This window comes from Dermochelys coriacea, chromosome 15 (assembly GCF_009764565.3).
Source record: "Dermochelys coriacea isolate rDerCor1 chromosome 15, rDerCor1.pri.v4, whole genome shotgun sequence".
Lineage (NCBI taxonomy): Eukaryota > Metazoa > Chordata > Testudines > Dermochelyidae > Dermochelys > Dermochelys coriacea.
This window is the reverse complement of record NC_050082.1, coordinates 26,538,910-26,563,652: the sequence shown is the minus strand read 5'-3', so window position 1 is coordinate 26,563,652 and position 24,743 is coordinate 26,538,910. Positions and strand designations below refer to the sequence as shown.

Genomic DNA, 24,743 nt, shown 5'->3' with positions numbered 1-24,743 from the left:
GCCCTTTACTGCCGTTGCTAAGGTAACAAGTGCCTCCTTCATCCCCAGCATGCACTGCGGTTATCCTCCCTCGGCCATTGTTACATCCGGGTACCCGATAGGAGGCGCTGGAGCGAGCGGGCGGGGTCTGTCTCCTTCAGTCAGTGAGCTCTAGAGCCGCCCGCAGCCGCCGAGGGAGGCTGGGTTCCTCTGAGGAGCCTGTGAGAGGAGCGAAATCCCAAGCGCTCGAGCATGGCGGTAGGTGCTGCTCATCATGGGATGTTTTGAGGAGCGGGGAAGCGAGAGGAACGGGGGCATCTGACTCGGGGGAACTGGGTGCGCGCGTAGACAAAATGGCGCCCGCCTCCTCCCCTTGCCGGCGCCATAATAGGCTTCGGTGTGGGGGAGGGGAGGCCACTTGCCACCTTCGCCTCTTCTTCCAGAAGTTTCTGGCCCCCCCCCCACTCCCACCCCCTCGGTTTTGCGAGAAAAGCAGAGCATCTTGGGGACGTCTCTTTTGGGCTTAGCTACCCGCTGGCCCTCAGGGGCGGGTGCTCCTGCGAAGGGGGAGGGGTGCCTTGAAGTCCACACTCTCCATATCTCGCGTCCCAGCGGATCCCTCTGCTCCTCCCCGCCCCTTTATACCTTTCTCCATGTTTGGGAATAGACCTAATATCTGAAAATATTTTCTAACCCGCGGTATTTAAACGCCCTCAAAACCTGTCCCCATTGGTAGCTTTAGTGAGAGATTCCCTTAGACTTCTTTATCGCCTTTTCTCCTTTATATATGCGGCTCCTGAGAGAGGGGATTTGCTTTTTTGGTTACAGTATTGGTTAAGTCTCAGAGTAGCAGCCGTGTTAGTCTGTATTCGCAAAAAGAAAAGGAGTACTTGTGGCACCTTAGAGACTAACAAATTTATTTGAGCATAAGCTTTCGTGAGCTACAGCTCACTTCATCGGATGCATTTGGACTCCTGTTTTTTCCCCCAAATGCATCCGATGAAGTGAGCTGTAGCTCACGAAAGCTTATGCTCTAATAAATTTGTTAGTCTCTAAAGTGCCACAAGTACTCCTTTTCAGTATTGGTTAAGCTTACGGTTTTAATCTTGTGCTTTATTCCCGATTAAAAATTCGTGTTTGTAACTTTTAAGATGCAAGTCAAACATAACTCTGACAAAGAAGTAGTAGGCAAGTTAACATAGGTAGGATTTTCAAAAATAGGGATTTTTGGTGTGCCAAACAATTGATGCCAAACGTGAGATGCCTTAAAGGGACTTGATTTCTTGAAGGTGGGTGTGCGTCGTACTTTCCGAAAGCCACGTTTCTTCAAGTTTTCTCTAATTGGGTGAAATCACTAATGTCCTGCAAATTTTGTCTGTAATAGTAAAGAAAAACTTACCTTTCTCTATTTTTGATAGAATCATTTTGCTTTTATAAAATTGGTATTTTGTATTTGACACATCATATATGTGAATAATTTAGTCTTATCACATACAGGAAGAAGAAAAGGAGTACTTGTGGCACCTTAGAGACTAACAAATTTATTAGAGCATAAGCTTTCATGAGCTACAGCTCACTAAGCTTATGTTCTAATAAATTTGTTAGTCTCTAAGGTGCCACAAGCACTCCTTTTCTTTTTGCGAATACAGACTAACACGGCTGCTACTCTGAAACCTGACATATAGGAAGGAAATTAATGTCAAATAAGTGAGCTGTAGCTCACAAAAGCTTATGCTCAAATAAATTTAAGGTGCCACAAGTACTCCTTTTATTTTTATGGGAGTAGAGAGAATCTTAGATCTGCTGTGCACCCCAGAGCTGCATTGTGATGGTTCTCAGAGTACCCAGAATTAGGAGTCACCTTGTTACCTGCTTGCTCCAGCGTGAGGAAGTCTTGCTTGTACTTAACTTGGTGTCATCTTTCTAACATGCACCAGCCTGTTAGTCACTTGTCTGGACCATGCTAGCCCTTACTTTGCCTTGCAGTTTAACAATCCCTGTACTCCAGTGCCTTTTGAAGTGTTCCCCTGTGATAGCCAGCCCCTGACATAGGTTACACACAGAATTACCAGATCTGCAATTCCTAAGGGAACAGAATACCCCAGCTTGTAAGATTCAACTCAGGATCATGACTTTGCTTAACATTAAGCCCTTAGATATTTTTACATTGAAAACAAAAATATATTTATCAAAGATTCAAGGTGAGTAAGAATATTGGGAGCAAATACTTTATATATAAAGCAATATAACACACTTTCTAGAGACTAAATTTAACTACCAGGTTAAAGTTCTTTAGATAGGAGATTATCTCATCTAAAGTTCACTGTAGTAAATACACTGTCCATTTTGTTTTCTAGGTGCAGGATGAGGGAATGTCGTCATTGCCTCATTGTCTTTGCTCATAGACAGAAAAACCACCCTTGACTTGTTTTTACTGTGTGCTACTTCCCTGTTGATTTCACATCTCTTCATTAACGTTAACTTTGTATGTAAATGGGTATCTTTGTGTTAGTTTATACTGCTTAATCTACATCCAGAGAGAGAGACACACACACACACACACACTTCTTACCTGTCTGGAAGAAAACCTTTTTTTCACCTTTGCTGGTGATTAATACCTCAATACTGACTTCAAAAACATAGCTCCTTGCATAGTGTCTGTGTATACGTTTCACAGACCGATGTGACAGTAGCTTTCATTTGAGACCTCGCATTATATTCTTTAATGAATGTAATGTACAAACCAGACTCATGACCTTTCTGTAACTCTTTGCCTGTTGGAATTAAGAGGTCCTTGAGTCACATAGGTGAATTAGCTTTATGATGCAGCTCGTTGAGTCTGTTGAGCAATAGTCGGCTTGCTTTCACAGTTAGGCCCTGATCCTTAGACATGTGTCTAAGTTTGCCCATTGTGAATAGTACAACTCAAATCAATAAGACTACTCGCAGTGTGTGAAGTTAAGCCCGTACCTAAGTTTTTGCAGAATTCAGGCCTTTCTGTGTAGTGTAGAGGTGTCCTTACTTTGCTGAGTGGTGGATGAGTAATTTTGGACATGAATAATAAGGCTTTTTTTGGACTGGAGAACAGTGTTGTAATAGGTTTACAGTAGAACCTCAGAGTTAGGAACATCTCTGGAATGGATGTTCTTTATAACTCTGAAATGTTCATAACTCTGAACAAAATGTTATGGTTATTCTTTCAAAAGTTTACAACTGGACATTGATTTAATACAGCTTTGAAACTTTACAAAAAATGCTGCTTTCCCTTTTTTTTAGTAATTTAACACAGTACTATACTGTATTTGCCCCTTTCTTTCCGGGGGGAGAGGAGGGTGTCTGCTCCTGCCTGATTGTGTCCTTCTGGCTCCAAATGAGATATGTGGTTGACGGGTCAGTTCGTAACTCTGGTGTTTGAAACTCTGAGGTTCTACTATATTTTCTGCTGGGCGTGGTATGTGGACAGCAAAAAAGACAGTAAATTAAAAAAAAAAATGGTTTGACTGGTACTTCAGCCTCTCATCTCTCTTTTGCCCAAAGAAAATGGGTTTAAAATTTAATGTCAGCTTTTTAAAATACATCTTAAAAATATACTCCAACTGAAGAAATAACAGACACTGGTTGAGTTGTTGAAAATAAAACGCATCATAAATTTTTTTGACACTGTAATATAAATCATCCTGTGAAACTCATTAGTTGTGGGCATCTGCAAATATCCCACATGATCATTGTACCAACAGTACTCTGAAGCACTCACTCTCTCTAAAAAGTATGAGAAACTAGTTAGAGAGCTTTGGAATGCCAAGGACTGATGGAATGACAAATGTGGGGTTGTTTATGCTCCATTATCTAAAGGTCTGCCATGGTTTCCTGTGGGCTGGGAACTTCAGAGTTAAATATGACCAGACAAGCAAAAGTCAAGATATTCAATCTGGGGACTAATACTTTGTTAATTTAAGTATATTAGCAATCTAAAACCAGAATCTCCAAATATCAAATTTTGAAAAGACTAGTACACAAACAATTGTTTTGGATACATAAGTGGAGGATGCTATATCTTGAAAATCATGTGCATAATTTCTTTTGATTTTTCAAGATATACAAGTAGAGGACACCTTATATCCAAAATACATTTTTGTGTGCTACACGTTTACAATAAATGCTATATATGAGAAGTGTGTTATTATCCTGATAATAGAAAAATAATTGCTTGCTTGCTTTCTCACCCCAGGCGAGTGTTTGAGTAGAATTTTGCAAAGATGCCGGTGTGGAAGGAAGGAAGCAGTGAAAAAAGAGTAGCTGCCTGGACAGCGTGGAGTGGGTGGGCTAAAGCATGTGAATTGTGAATATTGAGGAGATGTGAAAGGACTGTGTAATGTCACAGATGAAAAAAGCTCACCATTAGTACTCTATATACAGTAAAAGCTTTTTTAACCGGCATGCTGAGGGAATGTGGGGTGCCAGTAAATTAAAAATGCTGGTTAACTCAGAGGGAGAGGTTTGGAGTGCTGGGGGAGAGGGGCTGCAGGGCACAGGCTCTGGGAGGAGGTGTGGGGGGGTAAACTTGAGGTGCCGGATGGGGTGGGGCACTCAGCTCCATCGACTCCCCGCCCCCTGCTGCTCCTGGCAGAGGTGTGGCCAGGTGACTCTGCAAGCAGGCACACTGCCTCTGTCTGCAGGCACTGCCCGGCCCAATGGCCTGGGAGCCACGGAGGCAGCAGAGCCATCTGGCCACACCTCTGCCAGCAACGGCAGGGGCGGGAGCTGCTGGAGGTGAGTGCCCCCCAAGCCCCTCCTGCACCCCAACCCCCTGCCCCAAACCCCTTCCTGGACCCAAACTTCCTCCCAGAGCATGCCCTGCAGCCCCTCCCACACCTCTGCCGGCTCTGCACCAACTGGACTTTCAGTGCAGATCAGAAATGCTGGTTTATAGAGCTTGCCAGTTGGTGAACTGCTAGATAAAAGAGCTCTTACTGTAGCATTGTTTTTATGTGAATAATCAGAAGAATAACTAAAGTAGCAGGTTGCATTGATTTAAATTAAGGCAATTTAAATAATGATTTAAATCACCAGGTGGAAAACCTAGATTTTAATAATCTTTTCCATTTGTACTTCCTTTATTTTCTAAAGAAAGGTGCATTCTCATTGGTTGATACAACCATTAAAACATGTTGATTTACAACAAAATAGAGCTTTTATACTAGATTTGGTACATCTTTTTGCAACCTAGGCGGGTACCCTATAACTGTATATTTTCAGATTCTTATTAATTGTACATTTTTAGTGTGTTTAGAAAATGGTGAATGATGCATTGATTATTTACTAAATTAGCTTTTTATGATTTATGTCAAGCTGCAGTAGGATGGTGACTGGAATTTAATTTAATTACCCACAACAGCATATAAAAAGAAATTGTAATCAACAAAACCTTTAAGTTTTGGATACATAAACTTCTATCAGAGCATGTTTCACATTTACAACTACATATTATTAAAACAGAGGGATTAACTAATTAATTAATTAAACAGACGATTCAGGTCCTCCGAGGAAAATTTTCAGATATGGTAGGTGATGGCTTATTTTCCTAGTGTTTGAGTCTTGAAAATGAGACAGTCTCCTAAATTATTTAGGTGACCTATTGTGCCATATTAAAAAGCTTGACTCAAAAGCAAGATTTTTTTTTTCCCTGATCCTTTCTTTATGTAGATATGGAGCCTTTAATTCAAAGTTGTTGATAGTCTCATGTATTCAGCAGATTAACTTTTTTTATTTAAATGTTGTAAGAGAAAATAATGAGTTTAGGCCCTAACATATTTTGTTCTGAATTCAGATTTCATTTCAAATAGGTTTATTTTAAAAAAGAAAATCTTACAATAATTTACAGTGGGGAAAAAAACAGATGTAACCTGCTTTTCTTGATTTCCTCCCTCCCGCTGTTAAATCATTAGGGTTTTAAATCCTCCCTGTTAAAATCTGGTTCTATCCCTGAAATTGATGCTGTTTACCTTGATTTTTTTTTAAATGTACCATATTTGCTGTCTAACTGATTTCTACATCTGTTTTGCTCAGTTTGCCAGTAAAAGCATGGCTTTTCTGTCAGGCATACAAACTCACCCTGGGCTTAGTCAAACTGGATTCTGTCCCTCTTGTCACCAGTAACACATTCTTCAGGCCAATTTATGCCCTCAGTGAAATCTCTGCCACTTAGTTGCCTTCACAGGTTTGATTATGCCTTCATTTCACCTGTCAGAATCACAGAAATCAGTGAGAGTGCATAGGTGCAAATGAAGGCATAATCTGGCTTTTCAAAATGTCTTGCTGGTAATGCATGAAATGGAAAGAATTCATCTTAAAAGTCAGATACCAAGGTGAGTTCGTGGAACTGACAGCAAAACTGGGGAAGAGTGGAAAAAGCATGTTCTTGCAAACTGAGCAGATCTGATACAGAAATCATTGAGACACAATGTGTATGGATCCCTCCTGTTCTTACAAACATTTCACACAGAATGATATTTTAATAGTAGCACTGCTATATGGCTGACCATTGTTTAACACTTAATAGCTTGGAGCTCTATAAAGATACTGTTTTTGGTTTTGTTTTTGGTTTTATTTCATGTCTCTTCAAGGCCAATTCTGCATTGCAGATTTTGGTGCTTAGAGCACCATGTTTTAGCTCTGTTGTGCCCTGATTCATAACATGATTTAATCTGTCCTGGTTCTACAGCATCATACACCAGAAGTAACCGTAATGTTATGAATTTATAAAAGCAGCATTAGGATGCACAGCTAAATAACATAATTTGGAGAAATTCAAAAAAACTTTAAATGGTACACAAATTAAATGTGTACCAAACAATTCAGACGGTGACAATTTTTCACTGAAAGGTTCAAAAGAAAACAAACCCAGCTCATTTATGAAAGTCCAATCTTCTTCTTTAAGAGTGTTGTTCTTTTATGGCTAAGCTGGTTTTGGATGATGTTCTTAGTAATTCTTTTCTCCACACTAGACAGCATGTCTTGATAATGGTGCAGGGATCAACTGTCATTTTAGTACACAAACATTGAGACAAAATGATTATGTATCCATAACATTCACTAGATAGAAAATCAAGTCATCCTGGAATGTTTTAATTTTAAAAGATGTCTGATTTAGTTGAACACTTTAAGATCCAAGGTGAAAAGAGCAGCTAGTGTATCTCATTATCTTCTCTTTGAATTTAAAAAGAAAAAATCTTTGATCTTAAGTTTAAAATATTTTAATCTGCCCATGTAGGGTAGCGATACAGAACAAGATGGAATAGCCCCAGAAAAATCATCCCCAGAGAGAGAGAAGAAAAAGGAACAGTCAGATGCATCTAATTCTCCTAGAACCTCAAAACATCATTACTCAAGATCGCGTTCACGATCAAGGGAAAGAAAACGGAAGTCAGGTATGGTCAATCTCAAAGTGATGTTGCTTTACTTGTATAGGTATTTTTTATAACAGATTGTAAAATGCTGTCATAGTGTATAAAGTTGATCCTGGCTCAGGAAGTTCTGGGGATAACATATTTTGTGTCTGGGTAATGTGCAAATAAGTTAAGGAAACAAGTTATAAATTATCTCTGATGGAGAACAAAATTCTTGATTCCTGTGGATTCACTACTAGCAAAACATGTACATTTCATCCTGGCTGTGTTACTGTCCACATCCTTTTGAAGAAAACTGACATATTTAGTCATATCTGCCTGAACTTAATTTCTTATAGTAGAATACAGTGTTTAAAAATACTATAAAATAGAAACGTGCACACTTGCAGAACTTGAATCTCTATTTTTAAAATAAAGCTTTGGAAAAAGTTGCTCTCAGAAGTCTGGTGCCGGTGGCTTAAGATTGAGAAGCTGAAAGTCTGGAATTCTACTAATTCTGAGCCTGAAACTGTTTTTGAAATATTTTGTACTGAGACTTGCTAACTTTTTAAAATGATACATGTGCTGAAAATAAAAATTGAATATTTTTTCAAAGCCCAATGGATATTTTTCTTGGCGACACATAAGTATTAGAAATAGTTAGAAAACCTGATGTGTAAATGTCTTCTGTTAGATGTGTTTGGATTAAGACACTTTACTCCATGGTTTATATCCTAAATACAACAATTATGTTCTAGCTGATCAGGAGATAAGTATGAAACAAACTAATCAGGCAAAAGTAAATAGCATAAATGGTGAAAAGAAACTAATTTTAAAAATTCTCTGTTCTAATAATATGGTTTCTAACATAGATAAGGAGTCTAAGTATAGTTTTTAACTTTTGTTAAACCTTTATTATTGACTTTGTGGGGTAGAAAAGCTAAATGTAACTTAAATGAGTATAAACTAATAAAACTAGACAAAGTTCACGTTTACTTGATAAATAACAAATATTTTCTTCTTCAGATAACGAAGGAAGAAAACACAGAAGCCGGAGCAGAAGCAAAGAGGTAATTAACACTTTGTAGTGCTTAGGTAATTGTACAATACATCTTTAAAAGTATCTTGTAGTCATGTGCGTGTGTGTAAAACAATATATAAATGACTTTATGGTAAGTACAAAAAAACCATTGGAAACTCATAAACTTAAATGGGTATGGAGTACCTATCATAGTGAAGCATGATTGAAGCCATCATTTTGACAAGAAGGTAATAGTTTATAGCAAAATTGCATTCAGAAACTAGTAACTTAAACTTTTTGTGGAAACAGCCAAATTAAAATTTCATATGGAGAAGTAGAATTGGTGTTCTTGGTGACTATCTCACAGAGCTTCCATTAACCAGAAGCCTTATGTCTTCTGATGCCTGATCCCTGCTCAGGGGTCTCAATGTTGAATACCCATCTACCTCAGGATATTTCTTCAAAAGAAATCCCCACTGACTAAACTCTGATGATTGCAACTTCGAGTTTTAAGGAATGCTGCAGCATTACATATGTAGCAATTTCAGCGGGAGTCAGCTGGAAGTGTGGCTGTGACAGCAAAGAGCTCACAGAGGGCTTCTTTAAAAATCGAAGGCAAGGGGAATGAGAAGAGGCAGTAGCAATAGTACATTGGAGATAACTGACTTACCTACCAGAGAAGAGGTGAAAAGAACAAACAAGGAGCAACAGAAGTAGCCAGGAGGGAGGCTGTCACGTGGGGCAGTAATAGGCTGGGTAGATGGGGAACTCCTAAAATTTTAATGTGGGACAGGAACTTTCCCTTCCCCCATCCCAATGGAAGCTCTGTAACAATTAATTTAGGAGTTTTTGTGAAATTGACTATATTGTTTAGATCACATGATAACATTTCTATAATAAATCATACTCAGCGTGCTAATGCGCGAAGAGACTGAACTGAAGACGCTCCAGACTCAGATAGCAAAATTATAAGCCTACTTCATGATAAGGTAACTATTAGTCATTCAAACTCATATTTCCCTTAAAAATATCTTAAATCAGTTATGGGATGTAATGGTGTTTTATTACTGAGTGTATGTCTAGAAGACTGAAATTAAAAAAAAAAAATTCTCATTTCACTTAATGTTCAGAAAGTTTTTTTTTTTTCCTTCACTTATAAATAATTCCAGCGTTTTACTATACTATTAGGTATCAGTGAAACTTTTACATCTTGCAGGTTGATTTAATTGATTAGCAGGTTTTTCATTAATAGGTTACCTGGATAGTGTCTCATTGTTTTTGCTGGGAATTGCAGGTTCTTAAAGTTGTTTAATGACCCCAAACTAAAGACTAAAACATCCAGTAACTGTTTTTGAATATATAGGTCAAAATGTCTTGCATTGTATTCATGGATGTTAATAGTATTAAGTAGCTGACATCTAAAAATAGACTTCTGTTTAACTCAACTATATTTCCATATATTATAGTTATTTTATGAGATAAAACTATAATAATAGATGTAAAAATAGCAAAGATATTTCCAGTTTGTTAGAAATGTGTGAAATGAAGGATCTAGTACCTTTCTAAAATTTGAAATTTACCAGCAAAAGTTTAGTTTAAAGGATCTGGGTGAAAGCATCTTAAAAGCTTGTTGTTATCTAATTATGACAAGTCTGTTCCAGGCTTGACTATTTTAAGTGATAAATTGGTAGTTGGGGGAAAGGATATTTTAAATGTTCAGTATTAGGTTAGAGCAGACTTAGCTGAACCTGTAAATGACTGTATTTCAAAAACGTAGGATTTGCGCTGATACTGCTATATGATGATAGTTCGATTTTTAGAATCATTTTTTAAAATGACCTAAATGGTCTAAAGTACGAGGAGTACTTGTGGCACCTTAGATGAACAAATTTATTTGAGCATAAGCTTTTGTGGGCTAAAGCCCATTTCATCAGATACATGCAGTGGAAAATACAGTAGGAAGATGTATAGATATATACAGAGAACATGAAAAAATGGGGATTGCAATACTAACAAAGAAAGTAATAGAACGTCACTAGCCGTCACTTTCCGCCCCCAACTAAAATCTCTCCAGTGTATCATCAAAGATCTACAACCTATCCTGAAGGATGGTCCCTCACTCTCACAGATCTTGGGAGACAAGCCAGTCCTCGCTTACAGACAGCCCCCCAACCGGAAGCAAATACCAGCAACCACACAACAAAAACACTAACCCAGGAACCTATCCTTACAACAAAGCCCGTTGCCAACTCTGTCCACATATCTATTCAAGGGACACCATCATAGGACCTAATCACATCAGCCACACTATTAGAGGCTCGTTCACCTGCACATCTACCAGTGTGATATATGCCATCATGTGCCAGCAATGCCCCTCTGCCATGTACATTGGCCAAACCGAACAATCTCGACGCAAAAGAATAAATAGACACAAATCAGATGTCAAGAATTATAACATTCAAAAACCGGTCGGTGAACACTTCAGCCTCCCTGGACACTCAATTACAGACCTAAAAGTCGCAATTATTCAACAAAAAAACTTAAATAGATTCCAACGAGAAACAGCAGAACTAGAATTAATCTGCAAACTAGACACCTTTAAATTAGGCTTGAATAAAGACTGGGAGTGGATGAGTCATTACACAAAGTAAAAACTATTTCCTCATGCTAATTTTCCCCCTACTGTTACTCACACCTTCTTGTCAGCTGTTTGAAATGGGCTATCCTGATTATCACTAAAAAAGATTTTTTTTTTCTCCTGCTGATAATAGCTCACCTTAATCGATTGGTCTCATTAAGAGTTGGTATGGCAACCCCCATTATTTCATGTTCTCTGTGTGGGTGGGTGGGTAGATAGATATCTTCCTACTGTATTTTCCACTGTATGCATCTGATGAAGTGGGCTTTAGCCCACAAAAGCTTATGCTCAAATAAATGTTAGTCTCTAAGGTGCCACAAGTACTCCTCGTTCTTTCTGCTTATATAGACTAACATGGCTACCACTCTTAAATGGTCTACAGTATTTTGTATTAGAAACAGCTAGTAAATAAGCTGGATATATTAAGAAGAAAAATTGTTTGTCATGGTTTAGTCTCCAGTGAAAAAACTGATAAAAATCAGAACTGACCTTGCCAAAGTACTTTTGGCACTGCAGCTATAGAAGGAAGAGGAGTCTGCTTTTAAAAGAGGCAATGCAGAAAAAAATTGCAGTGCAGCATTGCAGGATATCTCCATTTTAAACTAAAATGTGAGGCTTCAAAATTAACTTTAATTTTTTAAACACCTTAATTTAAGTCATCAGTACTTACTTAATCATGGGTAGAAGAATTGTTAAACTTCAAATAAAAAGTTGTTATACGTATGTCTGAAGCTATGTCTGGGTTTACAAATGTGCTTGTGTACATGGTATGTCTCTAGACAAATATTAAATGTACTTTATTTACAAATATGTATGTGTGTGTATATACATGCTCAGACACTGGTAGAGACAGAAATGTGCTAGGTTTTTAGCATTCCTCCATTATAGATGGTGTAACCAGTAACTGAGGATGAACACTGTTTTCCTTGTAATGCTTTGAACTGTCATGTCAGGAGACAGTGTAATAATATGGTAGAACCCCTTTTATCCAACCCTCCATTATCTGGCTCTCCATATTAACCGAACAACCAGTGTGCACAGGTCCGGAAGTGGGCGGTCTCTCTTGTGGCCGCAAGATGGTGCTGCCTTGCACTTTCCCATTCTTTGGATTATCTGATTTGGCCCTGGTTCCAGTTAGATTGGATAAGTGGGGTTCTGCTGTACTCTGATGGGTGCTTTAGAAATACCTAAGATAGGTGGTGGGGGAAATGATAGTGTGTACTTGCAACATTGGGTAGATGATGGTATTAAGTAAAATAGCCATCACCTTTGACTGAGCCACACTCCTAAGGTTACTAATGTTGCATCACAACATATCATTTTTATCTTCTGATACCATACTAACTCTTTTTGTTGCACTATCTTCCTGAAAGAACCAACTTCTTCTTAAAACAGGCAAGAAGACACGAGTCCAAAGAAAAGTCTTCTAAGAAACACAAATCTGAGGACCACAGTGAAAAAGAACACTCTTCTGACAAGGGAAGAGAGAGCCTAAATTCATCTGAAAATGGTGAGGACAGACACAAACGCAAAGAAAGGAAATCCTCAAGGGGCAAAAGTCATTCAAGATCCAGGTCTCGTGAAAGGTAAGTTGTCTATATATGTGATTATTGAATAATCATCTCTTTTATCCTTCAAGTGCTTGACAAAAATTGAGTGCTTTGGAGTTTTATTAGAGTTCCTATGTACAACTGAATTGTTTCTAACTCTCTCTCGTTTTTTTTTAAAAAAAAAATTCGTTGTAGAATGTTAACTCTAAAGTAGCAAAGATTCCCGTTTTATTATGCAAACCATTTAATGCTAGTCCAGATTTTTTTTTTCCTGAGTTGATAGTAAAGTTATTGAGCCTCTTTAAGGCTTGTTACAGATAGTGTCTAAAATTAATCCAACATATGCATATTAATTTATGCAATTAATGTATATTGTATAAATATTTAATCCCTAAGCACCGATGACGGTACATTTTCTCCTCCTAGTGTCAGAACATTGCTTTTCCTTTTTTTGTGTTTAAGGTATTAGAGTTCTGCTGTCTTAGATAAGAAACTCAAGTTAGCTCTGAAAATTGGGACTCCTGCATTGGAATGCTCTTCATGTTTGGTTACTGCACTAACATATTGTGTATCAGTATTGAGTAACATTGTTTAATGAACTAGTACTTTCTTATAGTGGTGGTCTTTTTGTTTTTTTTGTTTTTTTTTGTTTCATACCCCTCACTTAAATTGTTCAAGATAGTAACTTTATTACTGGAATGTATGTTTTCAGGCGTCACCGTAGTAGAAGCCGTGATAGAAAAAAGTCACGGTCTCGAAGCAGAGAGAGAAAACGCCGTATAAGATCTCGTTCCAGATCAAAATCTAGACACAGACATAGAAGTAGAAGCAGAAGTAGGACTAGGAGCAGAAGCCGGTAAGTATTATGTTCTTAATTTGTCATTTGTGTAAATGCTGTTAGTGGACCACAGAGACTTTGTCACCACTCAAATGTAGCATGTTTTAAAATCTATTCAGATTAATTGAAATGGCATAATTTAATGGAAATAGCTTTCTATTGCATTAATAGCTAGAGACTCCAGTGTGCTAGTCACTGTACAAATTCATAAGATAATGCATTTGCCCCAAAGAGCTTACCATCTAAGAGTTGGGTTCTCACCTTTTTTTAGGAGAATGATTCCATGGTATAACTTAAAAAAAATGTCTTGGGACCCCACAAGTTAAAGATTGTTGGGGGGACCCTATGATCTGAGACTGTATAGATTATAAGATTTTGAAAAATGATATAAACCCACAGAATGAGGACAGATGGCTTTGTTAAAAGTGTAGAACTAAATCCAAAGTTATGGCTTCTATTCCCATCTCTGCCACAGCTTTGCTATATGTCCTTGGAAAAATGACATGATGTTTTTAGACTTCAACTCCCATGGCTATAAATTGGAATTAAGTGCAGAGCTATAGAGAATAACTTGTAAACCACTTTTGAAATCCTCTGTTGGATGATGGTATAGAATACAAAGTATAATTTGTTACTGATAGATGTGTAATTCCATTTGAACTACTTTTGACTGAATTATTTCTGGTCAAGCTCACTTTATATTTCAGTCTAACGTGTTCATGCCACACTTTCAGTTTAGTCAGCTTGGAGTATAAAGTTCTCAAAAAAAAAAAAAAAAAAACAGTGCAGAATGAAAGAGGCAACAAAATTTGTTGTTTGATGTTACTAGAGTGGTGAGATTGCCAAAGTGCTTGTAAAAAATAACTTTACTGTATCTGCATCTTGTTGTTTCCAGATGGTGCTTCTCTGTAAAACACACTTCAGGAAAGGGGAGCTACCCACCTTGAAAATACTAGCTATCAAAGATATTGACCCTCAGTATATCTGGTGCACTTGACTCCACAGCTTTGTTTGACAGATCTGGAGCCTTTTGCGGTTCTTGTGTTTTTTTGGTTTTTTTGTTTTGTTTTTTTATTTAGCTTGTATTGAGATAGTGCTCTTGTATTCTTAATATGATAATTTGCCTATGGAATTTCAAGATAAACTCACTGAGACTTGTTTTACTGCAATTCAAAATTACGTACATGAAAAATTTGGTAATACCATCTTTACTACTGTCTGTTGCCCAGTGAGACTCTTGCCTCATTGGAGCCAGCTACCAGCAGAATAAGGCCTGAATGTTCAGAATATCAGAGTCTAGTTGCATTTGCCATCTTTTGCATCTTTATATGCTGCAGTTTTTGTTCTGAACAAACGAATGATTTGCTGCAAGCTCTGATCCAAAATAGGCGGTAGATGCTTATTCTGATCAACAAACTTGGGTAAAAAACATGTGAATCCTAGATGTGAAAGTGATGCACCCTCTGAGATTCTCTGAAATATTCAAATTCCCATCCTTATAGCGTAACCCAAATATTTCAGGTAATGGCTTTTGTTTGGAAATCTGTGACTGTTTAGCATTAGATCAGTTTAGTGTCCCAGTATGTTCCACTATGAAAATCAAGGTTCTGGTGTAATAATACAATGACACTTGTGAAATATTCATTAAACTTCATCTGATCAGCCACAGAATTCAATAGTATGGTTTTTCTCACAAAGATATATTATTTCAACATGCACTTCTCAGAAGACGGTTGAGGGGACATATGTGACATAATGAACATGCTCCTGTCGATATTTAATGTAGGATTTTAAACTAGTTTTTTTGGGGGAATATGGAGAATGGAATGTGTCATTTCCCTTCGAGTTCTAAACTATAGACTGCATGTATTTAACATAACAATTCAGTATCATTTAAAAGCTGTCTTTCGTATATTTTAATGACCCTATGTGCACTCCCATACATGTATTCTTGCTTCCTCTTCAAGAACTGAGTTCAAAAATAACTGAAAACGAGCAGCAAGTGTGCAGGAAAAATAAGTCTTTCAGTTTAGTTATGACCTTGCCAACCAAAAATATGCAGTGTATTGGGTTGCAATAGATCATGACAGTAATCCACCTTTTTGGTGATTGCTGTATTCAGACGTAATCAAAATCCTGGAAAAATTAGTCATTAATATTTGAAATAAAGTGTGTGTGGGTCACACAACTCTTGTGCTTTTTCTCGCAGCAGCTGGGCCTTCGTATCACATCTGAGCTCAGTTAAAGTCTTTTGAGGTAAAACCACTGGACTGAGCGCCAACAAAAATTTAATTAGCAAGACATGGTTATACTTCTACCACAAAATGAAGCCTCCTATTCATGAAATACTGCATTCGCCGTGATACAGCGCAGCATTTATAGTTGTCAAAGCCTGAGTTATTGGTGACCATTTCCAAGAAATTCCCCAGTCTCAGTTTTCCAAGTGAGCTTTCTTTTTGGCACTTAGATGAGTCTGAACTCTTTGTCTTTTGGTATTTATAACTTGGTAGCAGTTCTGCCATTGTCTCGCTCAGATTCAGAGCTGAATGGGGTGCATAAAGCACACAGCAACCATTTTCCAACTCTAAAATGCTCAGATACAGAAGTTAAAATTCTTTAATTTTCTTGATGCCTTGGTTGGGCATCATTGATCAATCTCTGATAACTGGTGTTATGACAGGTATGCAGGTGTCTCTGAAACGCATGCTGTGGATTGACTCAATTTTGATGAATGATGCAATTCTGTGCCGAGTTTCACAGTGCCTGAGTCAGTATTTTGACTGTGATCTCTTCTAAAGAGATACTAAACTGACCTCTTTTGGTCTCCATTAGTTTTTAGTGAAAACTGATCTGTTTTGTAACTTTACTCTGGTAGAGTTAGTTCACTGAAAATTGTTTGCAGTCCCTGCAGCTTTTGAAAAAAAAAGAGCAGAATATTTAAAATATCTGCTCTGTCCCCAAGCAGCCATATTCCTTATCACAGCTTGTATTTATGCTTCATTAAATGTCAAATTGCAAAAGCTTTGGTCACTGTACATCTTAAAACACTTTCACTCTGTCTGTGGCATTATCTAAGAGCCATGTGGGATGCTGTCTGCAATTTGCTGCTTGTCAAGCACTTTCAGAAATTTAGGATATGGTGGTTGTAATGTTCTTGTCAAAAGCCTTGCAATGGAATAAATCTTTGATGTCTTGTAATCGAGTGATCAGTGATATTGGATGAGAGGATTCTTGGTAGTTATGCTTCACATTGTGTCTGAGCAGCTGTTGATTAGCAGCAATATTTTTTTACAGTCAACCAAAAGTGATCATGCTTTATATCAGAAATTATATTGCTGGGGAGAAAGGGGCTCACCAGATGAACTGGTGTCCAGTTTCTAACATTTTTCTTTAGTGCCCAAATATTCTATAATTGAAATTAGCTTCTTATCCGTTTACTAGCCTTCAGAAAATCCATGCTTCAGAGTTCTCTGCACTGGATAAAAATTCCACATGAGCAGTGTTCCCTGTCAGGTGTATAAATACGAGCTTCTGAATCCCTGGGTTCAAGGTGCTCTTCTAACTTAATCTTAATTTTACAGCTCTTAGTTTTAGCAGGACTACTTGCCAAAAAATATCTATGGAGTTATTTTCCTCATTTATGTCTAGAGATTCAGAAGGAAAGTCTATTAGGGTTTAAAATCGTCCAGTCAGAATACAGCATCTGCAAAGCAACAGGTGATAGGTGACTATCCAAGATTGGGCCTCTGTTAGCAATTTTGAAATCTTGCAGATTTATCATTATCCTGCTTTCTTGTACTGAGACCAGTGTTTTTCCTATGTATGTAAAACCATTCCTCCTATAGAGGGCCATGCATTTTTTTTTTCCCAGAGTTAAGCTCACTTTTTGACCTTTTATCAAGGTTTTTTTTTCCTACTTCACTTTAAGATGTAGTAATATCTAATATTTGACATGATGGTGAACTATTCATAAAATTATTAGATTACTGTAAATTACTCCTTCAAACTTTTCCCCATCAAAAATATTTTTAGGACAGACATCCACCTGTTAGTGTTGGGTGGGGTATGGAACTCTTCCCCAATCATTTTATTGAATTTCACACCATTACTTCATGTGTTTCTGGCAATCTTAAGGTATTGGTTCAAAAAGGGAGGCTCCCATGGCCATCTGTTATGTCCTATTTAAAATTTTGAATTTCATAGCGCATAAGAACTCTAGATTGTAGATTTCAATCAGAGATGAATAAGGAGGAACATTAATTCTTAGAATTGAGTGTTCTAACATACCCTATTACAGAATTATGACCTAGTATTTTCATTTATTCACTCCTCCCCACCCTCCTCTGATGTATTGTTTTATATTTGTAATTGTGCTTCCCACATTTTAACTCTCCACTGTATCCTTGGAAAGCAATTGAAGGATTTTAATGGTAAATTATTTGTGGAATATTAAAATACACATGGATTTATTTCAGTGACTAATGGATCTTTTTATTAATATGGTCACTTTCAGAGAAAGAAAGAAGAGAATTGAAAAACCCCGAAAGTTCAGCAGGAGTCACAGCCGAAGTCCAAGTCCGCCACCTTTTAGGGGGCGAAACACAGCAATGGATGCACAGGAAGCATTAGCCAGAAGGTACTCAATTTCATTTTTAAAAAAACCCTAACAAATACTACAGACTGAAGTATTTTCCCTGCCTAATAAGGACAGTGCAAATAGTGACAGTACAAGATTCTTTACAGTACTGGAATCAGCCAGTTAATGCCAGTTGTGGCTTTTGGGATTTGAACAGCAAATCCACTTAGAACTGGATTAAGACCACCAATTCACTATTGGTGCCTGTGTGTGGTGGTAAATTTTCCTTAGAATTTTCCTTACTGCTAAGTATCTATTTGCTACTATCTGTAATCTTTTTTTTATCTTTAAATGTTTACAATTTAGTTTCCCCTTAGAGCTTCAAAATTTCTATGTAAATAATGGTAAAATTCATGTTCATTCTGACTTTGCTTACATAAATAATAGACATTTGTATGGAAGCTGACCAGTATTGCTAATCTTTTGTATGTTAATGTGTTTAAATTACTTTTTTATTATGTAAATCACTTGTAGGTTGGAAAGAGCAAAGAAATTGCAAGAACAGAGAGAGAAAGAAATGGTTGAAAAACAGAAACAACAGGAAATCGTTGCTGGTAAAAATAAATAAATAACCTAAAGTATACGTACGGAACAGTAAGGGGAGGAAAAATAGGATGTAGCTTTGTTAGATCTTGGACTTGTTCTGCAGAACCACCTGAAATACCTCTAACCCTTTTTTCCTTATTCAGTAGTTAATTATGCTAACTTGGATCATATGGTGTTCAATTGCATGAGAAAATGTTTGAAAACTTCCTGTTGGGGTTTTTATTGTTCCCATCAGTGCCCAGCACCACAATCACCATTCTGAGGATGACTTGATAATAAGAACTCTGCATGTTAATTATTTGGAGGGGGACACTTCCCACACCCCATGCCTGAACAAGCACCCCAGAGCATTCCTGAGCCCCTATTGGCTGAGGAAGTGAGAGAATTGTATTTAAGAATAGTGCTCTAGTTCCCCATATGGTATTCCAGTCAAGTGCTATATTACATATTATACTTATTCCAAAAAGTATGCATCACTATTTGCTGGCTTTTAATTGTTCATTGCTTAAAAGTGATGAGGGATGTGCAGTTCTCCTTTTTTAGCTATTGGTTCGGAAACAAATTTTGTGAACTTGGTGTACCTAGTTTTTTTTAATTGTCTAAAAGAATACAAGGGGAGTTTTAATGTAATGTTAAATTTAACTCCATTTCACTAAAATTCATTGCATTCATTCCTTCCATTTTTTAACAAAAACGTTGCTATTTTCTAAAGTGCATCCCATGTCTCATCCTTACATTTTCCCTCTATTTTCTAATAATGTAAGGTAGAAAATAATTGCTAAAATTATACTGGAGTGTTGCTCTAACAGATTATTCCTCGTGTTGAAAGTTTATTCAAAACTTTAACATTTACTTTCATTTCTCTCCATCTACCCCCCCTCCCTTTTTTTTTTTTTTTTTTCTCTTCAGCAGCTGCTGCCACTGGGGGGTCTGTCATCAATGTTGCTGCTCTTCTGGCATCAGGAACACAAGTAACTCCTCAAATAGCTATGGCAGCTCAAATGGCAGCACTACAAGCAAAGGCGCTGGCAGAGACTGGAATAGCAGTACCCAGCTATTATAACCCAGCAGCAGTGAACCCGATGAAGTTTGCTGAGCAGGAGAAAAAGCGGAAAATGCTCTGGCAAGGGAAAAAAGAAGGGGTAATTCTCTTTTCTACTTTTAGTGTGGAAGCATCTTAATATAAATCTGTTTTAAAATGTTTGCTTTCTGTGGGACAAGATTAAACTAAGAAGAATGAAATTGCTTGTTAACACTGACCATTTCTGTTAGCAACAGCGCATTATTAAATTTGGAGTGTAGGAAATAATAATGACCTACTCCTTGAATGTCAGATGTTACAGTGATGGGGGCCATATAAGAACCCAGATACCCAGACTGCTCCTACAGCATAATTAAATTTTAAAATAAATTTCTTGGATTGCATAAAAGTTGCAAGTAAATATCAATTGCAAGATGCCCTTTGCTATGGGATATGCAGCCTGTTTTAAGCCTAAAGAAACGAAGTAAAAGTTCTTGGTTTCCATGAAGTAACGTTCTGACAAAATTAAAATATAATGCTTATGCAGCCTGTTATCCTGCTTTGACATCCCTCCCCGCCCCCCCGAACATTATTTCTGTCATACCATCACTGTGAAAGTTGGATTATTTACTTTGGGTAAGCTATTTTTCTGGCACACTGCCGGCTTACAGTAAATGAATTCTGCAGCCTAGAAAACAATGTCTTGGGTGTAAAGCAGCACATTAATATGATAACAATTTTGTGCTTATAAAATTGTAAAATCTGTAGTCTTTAAATCCTTATTAGTTTAGGCTGTCAGATTTATAATAGTATTTACAAAAATACAGATCTTTGAATTAAAAAAAGGTTTTGAGGGTAGTTGAATTTATAGAAAGCAAGTCAGAATATGAGTAGAGTTTCAATTTTCCACCTCCCAGTGCCAAGGATTTGGTATTCGTATTTAGTGGCTGTAAACACCATATGCTGCTATAAAGAGTTTGTGGTACATCAGATTCATTGCCACCAAATTACCTTAATAAAAAGTTCAGGTTACTTTTTATATTTGGATTTTTCAAATTTCACTTTCTACTTAAAAAGAAAAGGAGTACTTGTGGCACCTTAGAGACTAACAAATTTATCTGAGCATAAGCTTTCGTGAGCTACAGCTCACTTCATTGGATGCATTTCATGAAAGCTTATGCACAAATAAATTTGTTAGTCTCTAAGTGCCACAAGTACTCCTTTTCTTTTTGCGAATACAGACTAACACGGCTGCTACTCTGAAAACTTTCTACTTAATGTCTATTATAGAGTGAAAGATTGAAAAGCAGCGAAAGCAGCTGTTGGACAAAATAAGAGACACTGCCAGCCAAAAAAACTCCAGTGTCCCATAAAGTATAATAAATTTGTTAGTCTCTAAGGTGCCACCGGTACTCCTTTTCTTTTTGCGAATACAGACTAACACGGCTGCTACTCTGAAACCAGTAAAGATAAACTACACGTTAGCATGTCCCATCAGCTCTACTGCAATAAAGAAGTTCAGGGGGACTCAGTCTGTCACCACCAATATGTTCAAAGCAGTAAGTGTTATCTGGGAAGGATAATCATGAACCAGCTTCCCTTCTGGAGCTCATCAGAACTCCTGCTTAGTTGTAAGAAATGTTGCTTCTGAGCAGTTATAATGAGGGTTTAGCGTTTCAACAGCACTTCCACCCTTTCTTGACCTACAACACCAGACCTGGACTGAAAATTTGAACTGGGAACTTCTATATGGCAATAGAGAATAATACCACCAAAGTAGACCATTGTCTAGACCCCTTAGTGTCAACCTTTTTAAGGCATCTTTGTCTGTCTGTCTGTTACTACTTGAGTTGTAACTTTATTGGAAATGTTCTGAAAAACTTTTAAATTTGTGTAATTGTTTCCTACTCTTGTAGGATAAATCACAATCTGCAGAAATATGGGAGAAATTGAATTTTGGAAACAAGGACCAAAATGTCAAATTCAGAAAACTAATGGGCATTAAGGTATGGAGTTCTGAATTTCTTTGTATTTGGGTCTATAATCTTAATATTCCTTAAGAGTGTGTTTTATGACTGACTGATATCCATTTAAATTGCTTAAAAATAGCTGAAACCACATTTTGGGGTTTTAACAAAATTAAAAACTTGAATTCATGTTAAGATGCTCTTTGTGAATTTTAAATCAGAAATACTTCAATTCAAGTGGAAGTTCTTGAACTGGCTTTGAGGAGATTCTAACTAAATTGTCTGTCATGGCTTGGAACAGAAACCATTGTAGTTTAATTTAACTCAACTCGATATTCATAGTCTAGAAGTTAGCTACACAGGGTTATTAAACATATTATTTAGTAATTGCAGATATGTATATAAATTTAATTCAGATTATTCTTTTGTACTAGGGGTGTCACGTGATTTTAAAAAAATTAATCACAATTAATAGAATACCATTTAAATATTTTTGAATGTTTTCCACATTTTCAAATATTGATTTCAATTACAACACAGACTAAAGTGTGCAGTGCTCACTTTGTATTTTTGATAAGTATTTGCACTGTAAAAAAACAAAAAAATATTTTTCAATTTGCCTAATACAAGTACTGTAGTGCAATCTCTTTATCATGAAAGTAGAACTTACATATGTAGAATTATCTACAAAAACACTGCATTCAAAAATAAAGCAATGTAAAATTTTAGAGCCGGCAACTCCACTGAGTCCTACTTCTTGTTTAGCCAATCACTCAGACAAACAAGTTTGTTTACATTTTCAGGAGATAATGCTGCCCGCTTCTCGCTTTCAGGTGATATTGTAAACAAGAACAGGCGTCCTCATGGCTCTGTTGTAGCCGGCATCGCAAGATATTTATGTGCCAGATGCGCTAAAGATTCATATGTCCCTTCATGCTTTAACCACCATACCAGGGGACGTGCTTCAATGCTGCTTGTTAACAATCCAAAGCAGTGTGGACCAATGCATGTTCGTTTTCATTATCTGAGTCAGATGCCACCAGCAGAAGGTTGCTCTTTTAAGACTTCTGAAAGCGTTCTTCATACCTCGTCCCTCTTAGATTTTGGAAGGCACTTCAGATTCTTAAACCTTGGGGTCAAGTGCTATAGCTATCTTTAGAAATCTCACATTGGTACTTTCTTTGCGTTTTGTCAAATCTGCAGTAGAAGTGTTCTTACAATGAAAAAAGTTCTGGGTCGTCATTTGCAGCTGCTATAACATGAAATGTATGGCAGAATGCAGGTAAAACAGAGCAGGGGACATACAATTCTACCCCAAGGAGTTCAGTCACAAATTTAATTAACACTTTTTAATGAGCATCATCTGCATGGAAGCATGTCCTTTGTTTGTTTTTTTTGTTTTTACAGTGCAAATATTTGTAATAAAAAATATACACTTCAAAATCAATTACAACATGATACTAATATATATATGAAAATGTCATCGAAAATATTTAATTTCAGTTGGTATTCTATTGTTTAACTGCAATTTTTTTTGAGTTAATCGCGTGAGTTAACTGCTTTTGATCGACAGCCCTACTTTGTACTAATTAAAAAAAAATCCATTTAGAATAAGGAAGAAACGCCTTTTATTATTTGGGAGTGAAGTGATGATCAGACTAATAAATTAGAAAAAACAATTCCAGTTGTTGTTGGATTTCACCTCCACTTTAAATTGTTCTACCTTACTGTTAAATATCCAAATGTTGATTTCAGTCTAGCTTTTTTTAAAGCTGAGCAAATGTTTAGTATAATTCAATATTAATGTTTTTCATAGGTGAGGGGAACTTAAAATTAATCTATTTTGCTAAGTGTCATTACATTTGAATGCCCCTTCTGGCATATAGTTCATATTATTGCTAATCATTATTGCCAGCTGCTACAAACAGTTAAGCGAAAGGTCTTGTATGAAGCTTAAAAAACAGCTATAATACATTAATGTTTTGACTGTTCAATAATGTTTTAATCTTTTTCTATAAATCACTTGTCTAACTTCTAGAGTGAAGATGAAGCTGGTTGTAGTTCAGTTGATGAAGAAAGTTATAAAACTCTGAAGCAACAGGAAGAAGTATTCAGAAACCTGGATGCACAATATGAGATGGCACGATCACAGACTCACACACAAAGAGGAATGGGATTGGGGTTTACATCTTCAATGCGAGGAATGGATGCAATTTGAAAAGAACATGATTTTAAAGTCTGGGACTTTGTGAATGATTCCTGTTCTGAGGTTGGGTCCTTGTTCACCAAAAAGCTAGCATTCTAGCTTGCATGGGTGTTGCATTGACTTTAATTTATTGAAAAAGTACAATTTTTCTGTAAATATGAGATCAGTGATACTGGTGTTAGTGTTGTAATCAGGTTATACCCACTTCCATTAAACTTGACAGAACTATAGAAGGACAGTATTTTTTAGTTAAAGTTCTACTTTTTCAAACAAAGCAGCAGCTGGGATAAACTCATACATGGATATTTCGTGTCCATTGTCTTGTGTACTTTTGTACTTTAACCTTGTACAGTTATTTTCAACTCTTGAAACATGAAAGAAACATTGTGTAGATGTTATCTAGCAGATTGGCCAATTGGCACATTAATCCAGTGCAAAAACCTGGTTAATAAACATGTTTTTCTCTAAACTGCTATTTTTAAGTTTACTTAAAAGCTTGTTTTAATCGGTTTCTTTTAAGTTATTCCCACCCATAAGTAATTTTTAAAAGTTTATGTTGAATTTCCAGCTATTACTTTAGCACAGAGAGCTCTGTAGTAGAATAAGAAAAAAGGTGAATGTCAGAGAGGTGGTATTCAAATAACAGCAATGGGTACAGAACTTTTTGTTTAACTTGTCAGTTTCTGCTTGACTGTTACTATGGTGTACATAATGTGTCCCAATATATTAGCAGGCTTTGGAAACCCAGCACCTACTAAGCAAGGATTACCCTTCTCATGAGGGTGAAATACACCACTTCCCTGAGCTACTCCTTCATGCCTAGCTAAACCCCCTTCCTCCCTAGTCTCCTGTTGGCTAGATGCTCTCCATTGCTTGGATTCAAAGACACTACCACTTGCTAAATTTTGTACTCTAATTAATTCCACCCTTATACCAGAAAAAATCAGTATTTTTCC

General features: G+C 36.9%; 2 protein-coding genes across 10 annotated transcripts in view; one reads left to right on the top strand and one right to left on the bottom strand.

The window, feature by feature from the left end:
• Window positions 1-557, bottom strand: part of KNTC1 (kinetochore associated 1) — an 85,382-nt gene extending 84,825 nt beyond the window's left edge. The window contains exon 1 of the mRNA XM_043498324.1: window positions 511-557. The gene's annotated coding sequence lies outside the window, so the exon portion shown is untranslated. The remainder of the gene's footprint in view (window positions 1-510) is intronic.
• Window positions 41-24,256, top strand: RSRC2 (arginine and serine rich coiled-coil 2). Of its 9 annotated transcripts, XM_043498330.1 has the most exons (11): window positions 92-237; window positions 2,337-2,464; window positions 7,250-7,406; window positions 8,391-8,434; window positions 12,397-12,609; window positions 13,286-13,429; window positions 17,925-18,047; window positions 18,522-18,601; window positions 19,503-19,735; window positions 21,531-21,620; window positions 23,620-24,256. In XM_043498330.1, the coding sequence occupies exons 3-11, from the start codon at window positions 7,326-7,328 to the stop codon at window positions 23,797-23,799; spliced, it is 1,188 nt and encodes a 395-aa protein (XP_043354265.1). In that variant the 5' UTR covers window positions 92-237; window positions 2,337-2,464; window positions 7,250-7,325; the 3' UTR covers window positions 23,800-24,256. The 9 variants fall into 9 exon arrangements, with proteins under 9 accessions (XP_038229269.1, XP_038229268.1, XP_043354268.1 ...); XM_038373341.2 differs by lacking the exon at window positions 2,337-2,464 and having other exon boundaries at window positions 41-237; window positions 12,419-12,609; window positions 19,506-19,735; XM_038373340.1 differs by lacking the exon at window positions 2,337-2,464 and having other exon boundaries at window positions 75-237; window positions 12,419-12,609.
• The last annotated feature ends 487 nt before the right edge of the window (window positions 24,257-24,743 follow it).

Bases quoted from the DNA above. Each gene is read 5' to 3' on its own strand.
- RSRC2 (XM_043498326.1), top strand. From the start codon at position 4,236: ATGCCGGTGTGGAAGGAAGGAAGCAGTGAAAAAAGAGTAGCTGCCTGG. The intron at 12,610-13,285 runs GTAAGTTGTCTA...GTATGTTTTCAG, and splicing joins AGATCCAGGTCTCGTGAAAG to GCGTCACCGTAGTAGAAGCC. The intron at 21,621-23,619 runs GTATGGAGTTCT...TCTAACTTCTAG, and splicing joins GAAAACTAATGGGCATTAAG to AGTGAAGATGAAGCTGGTTG.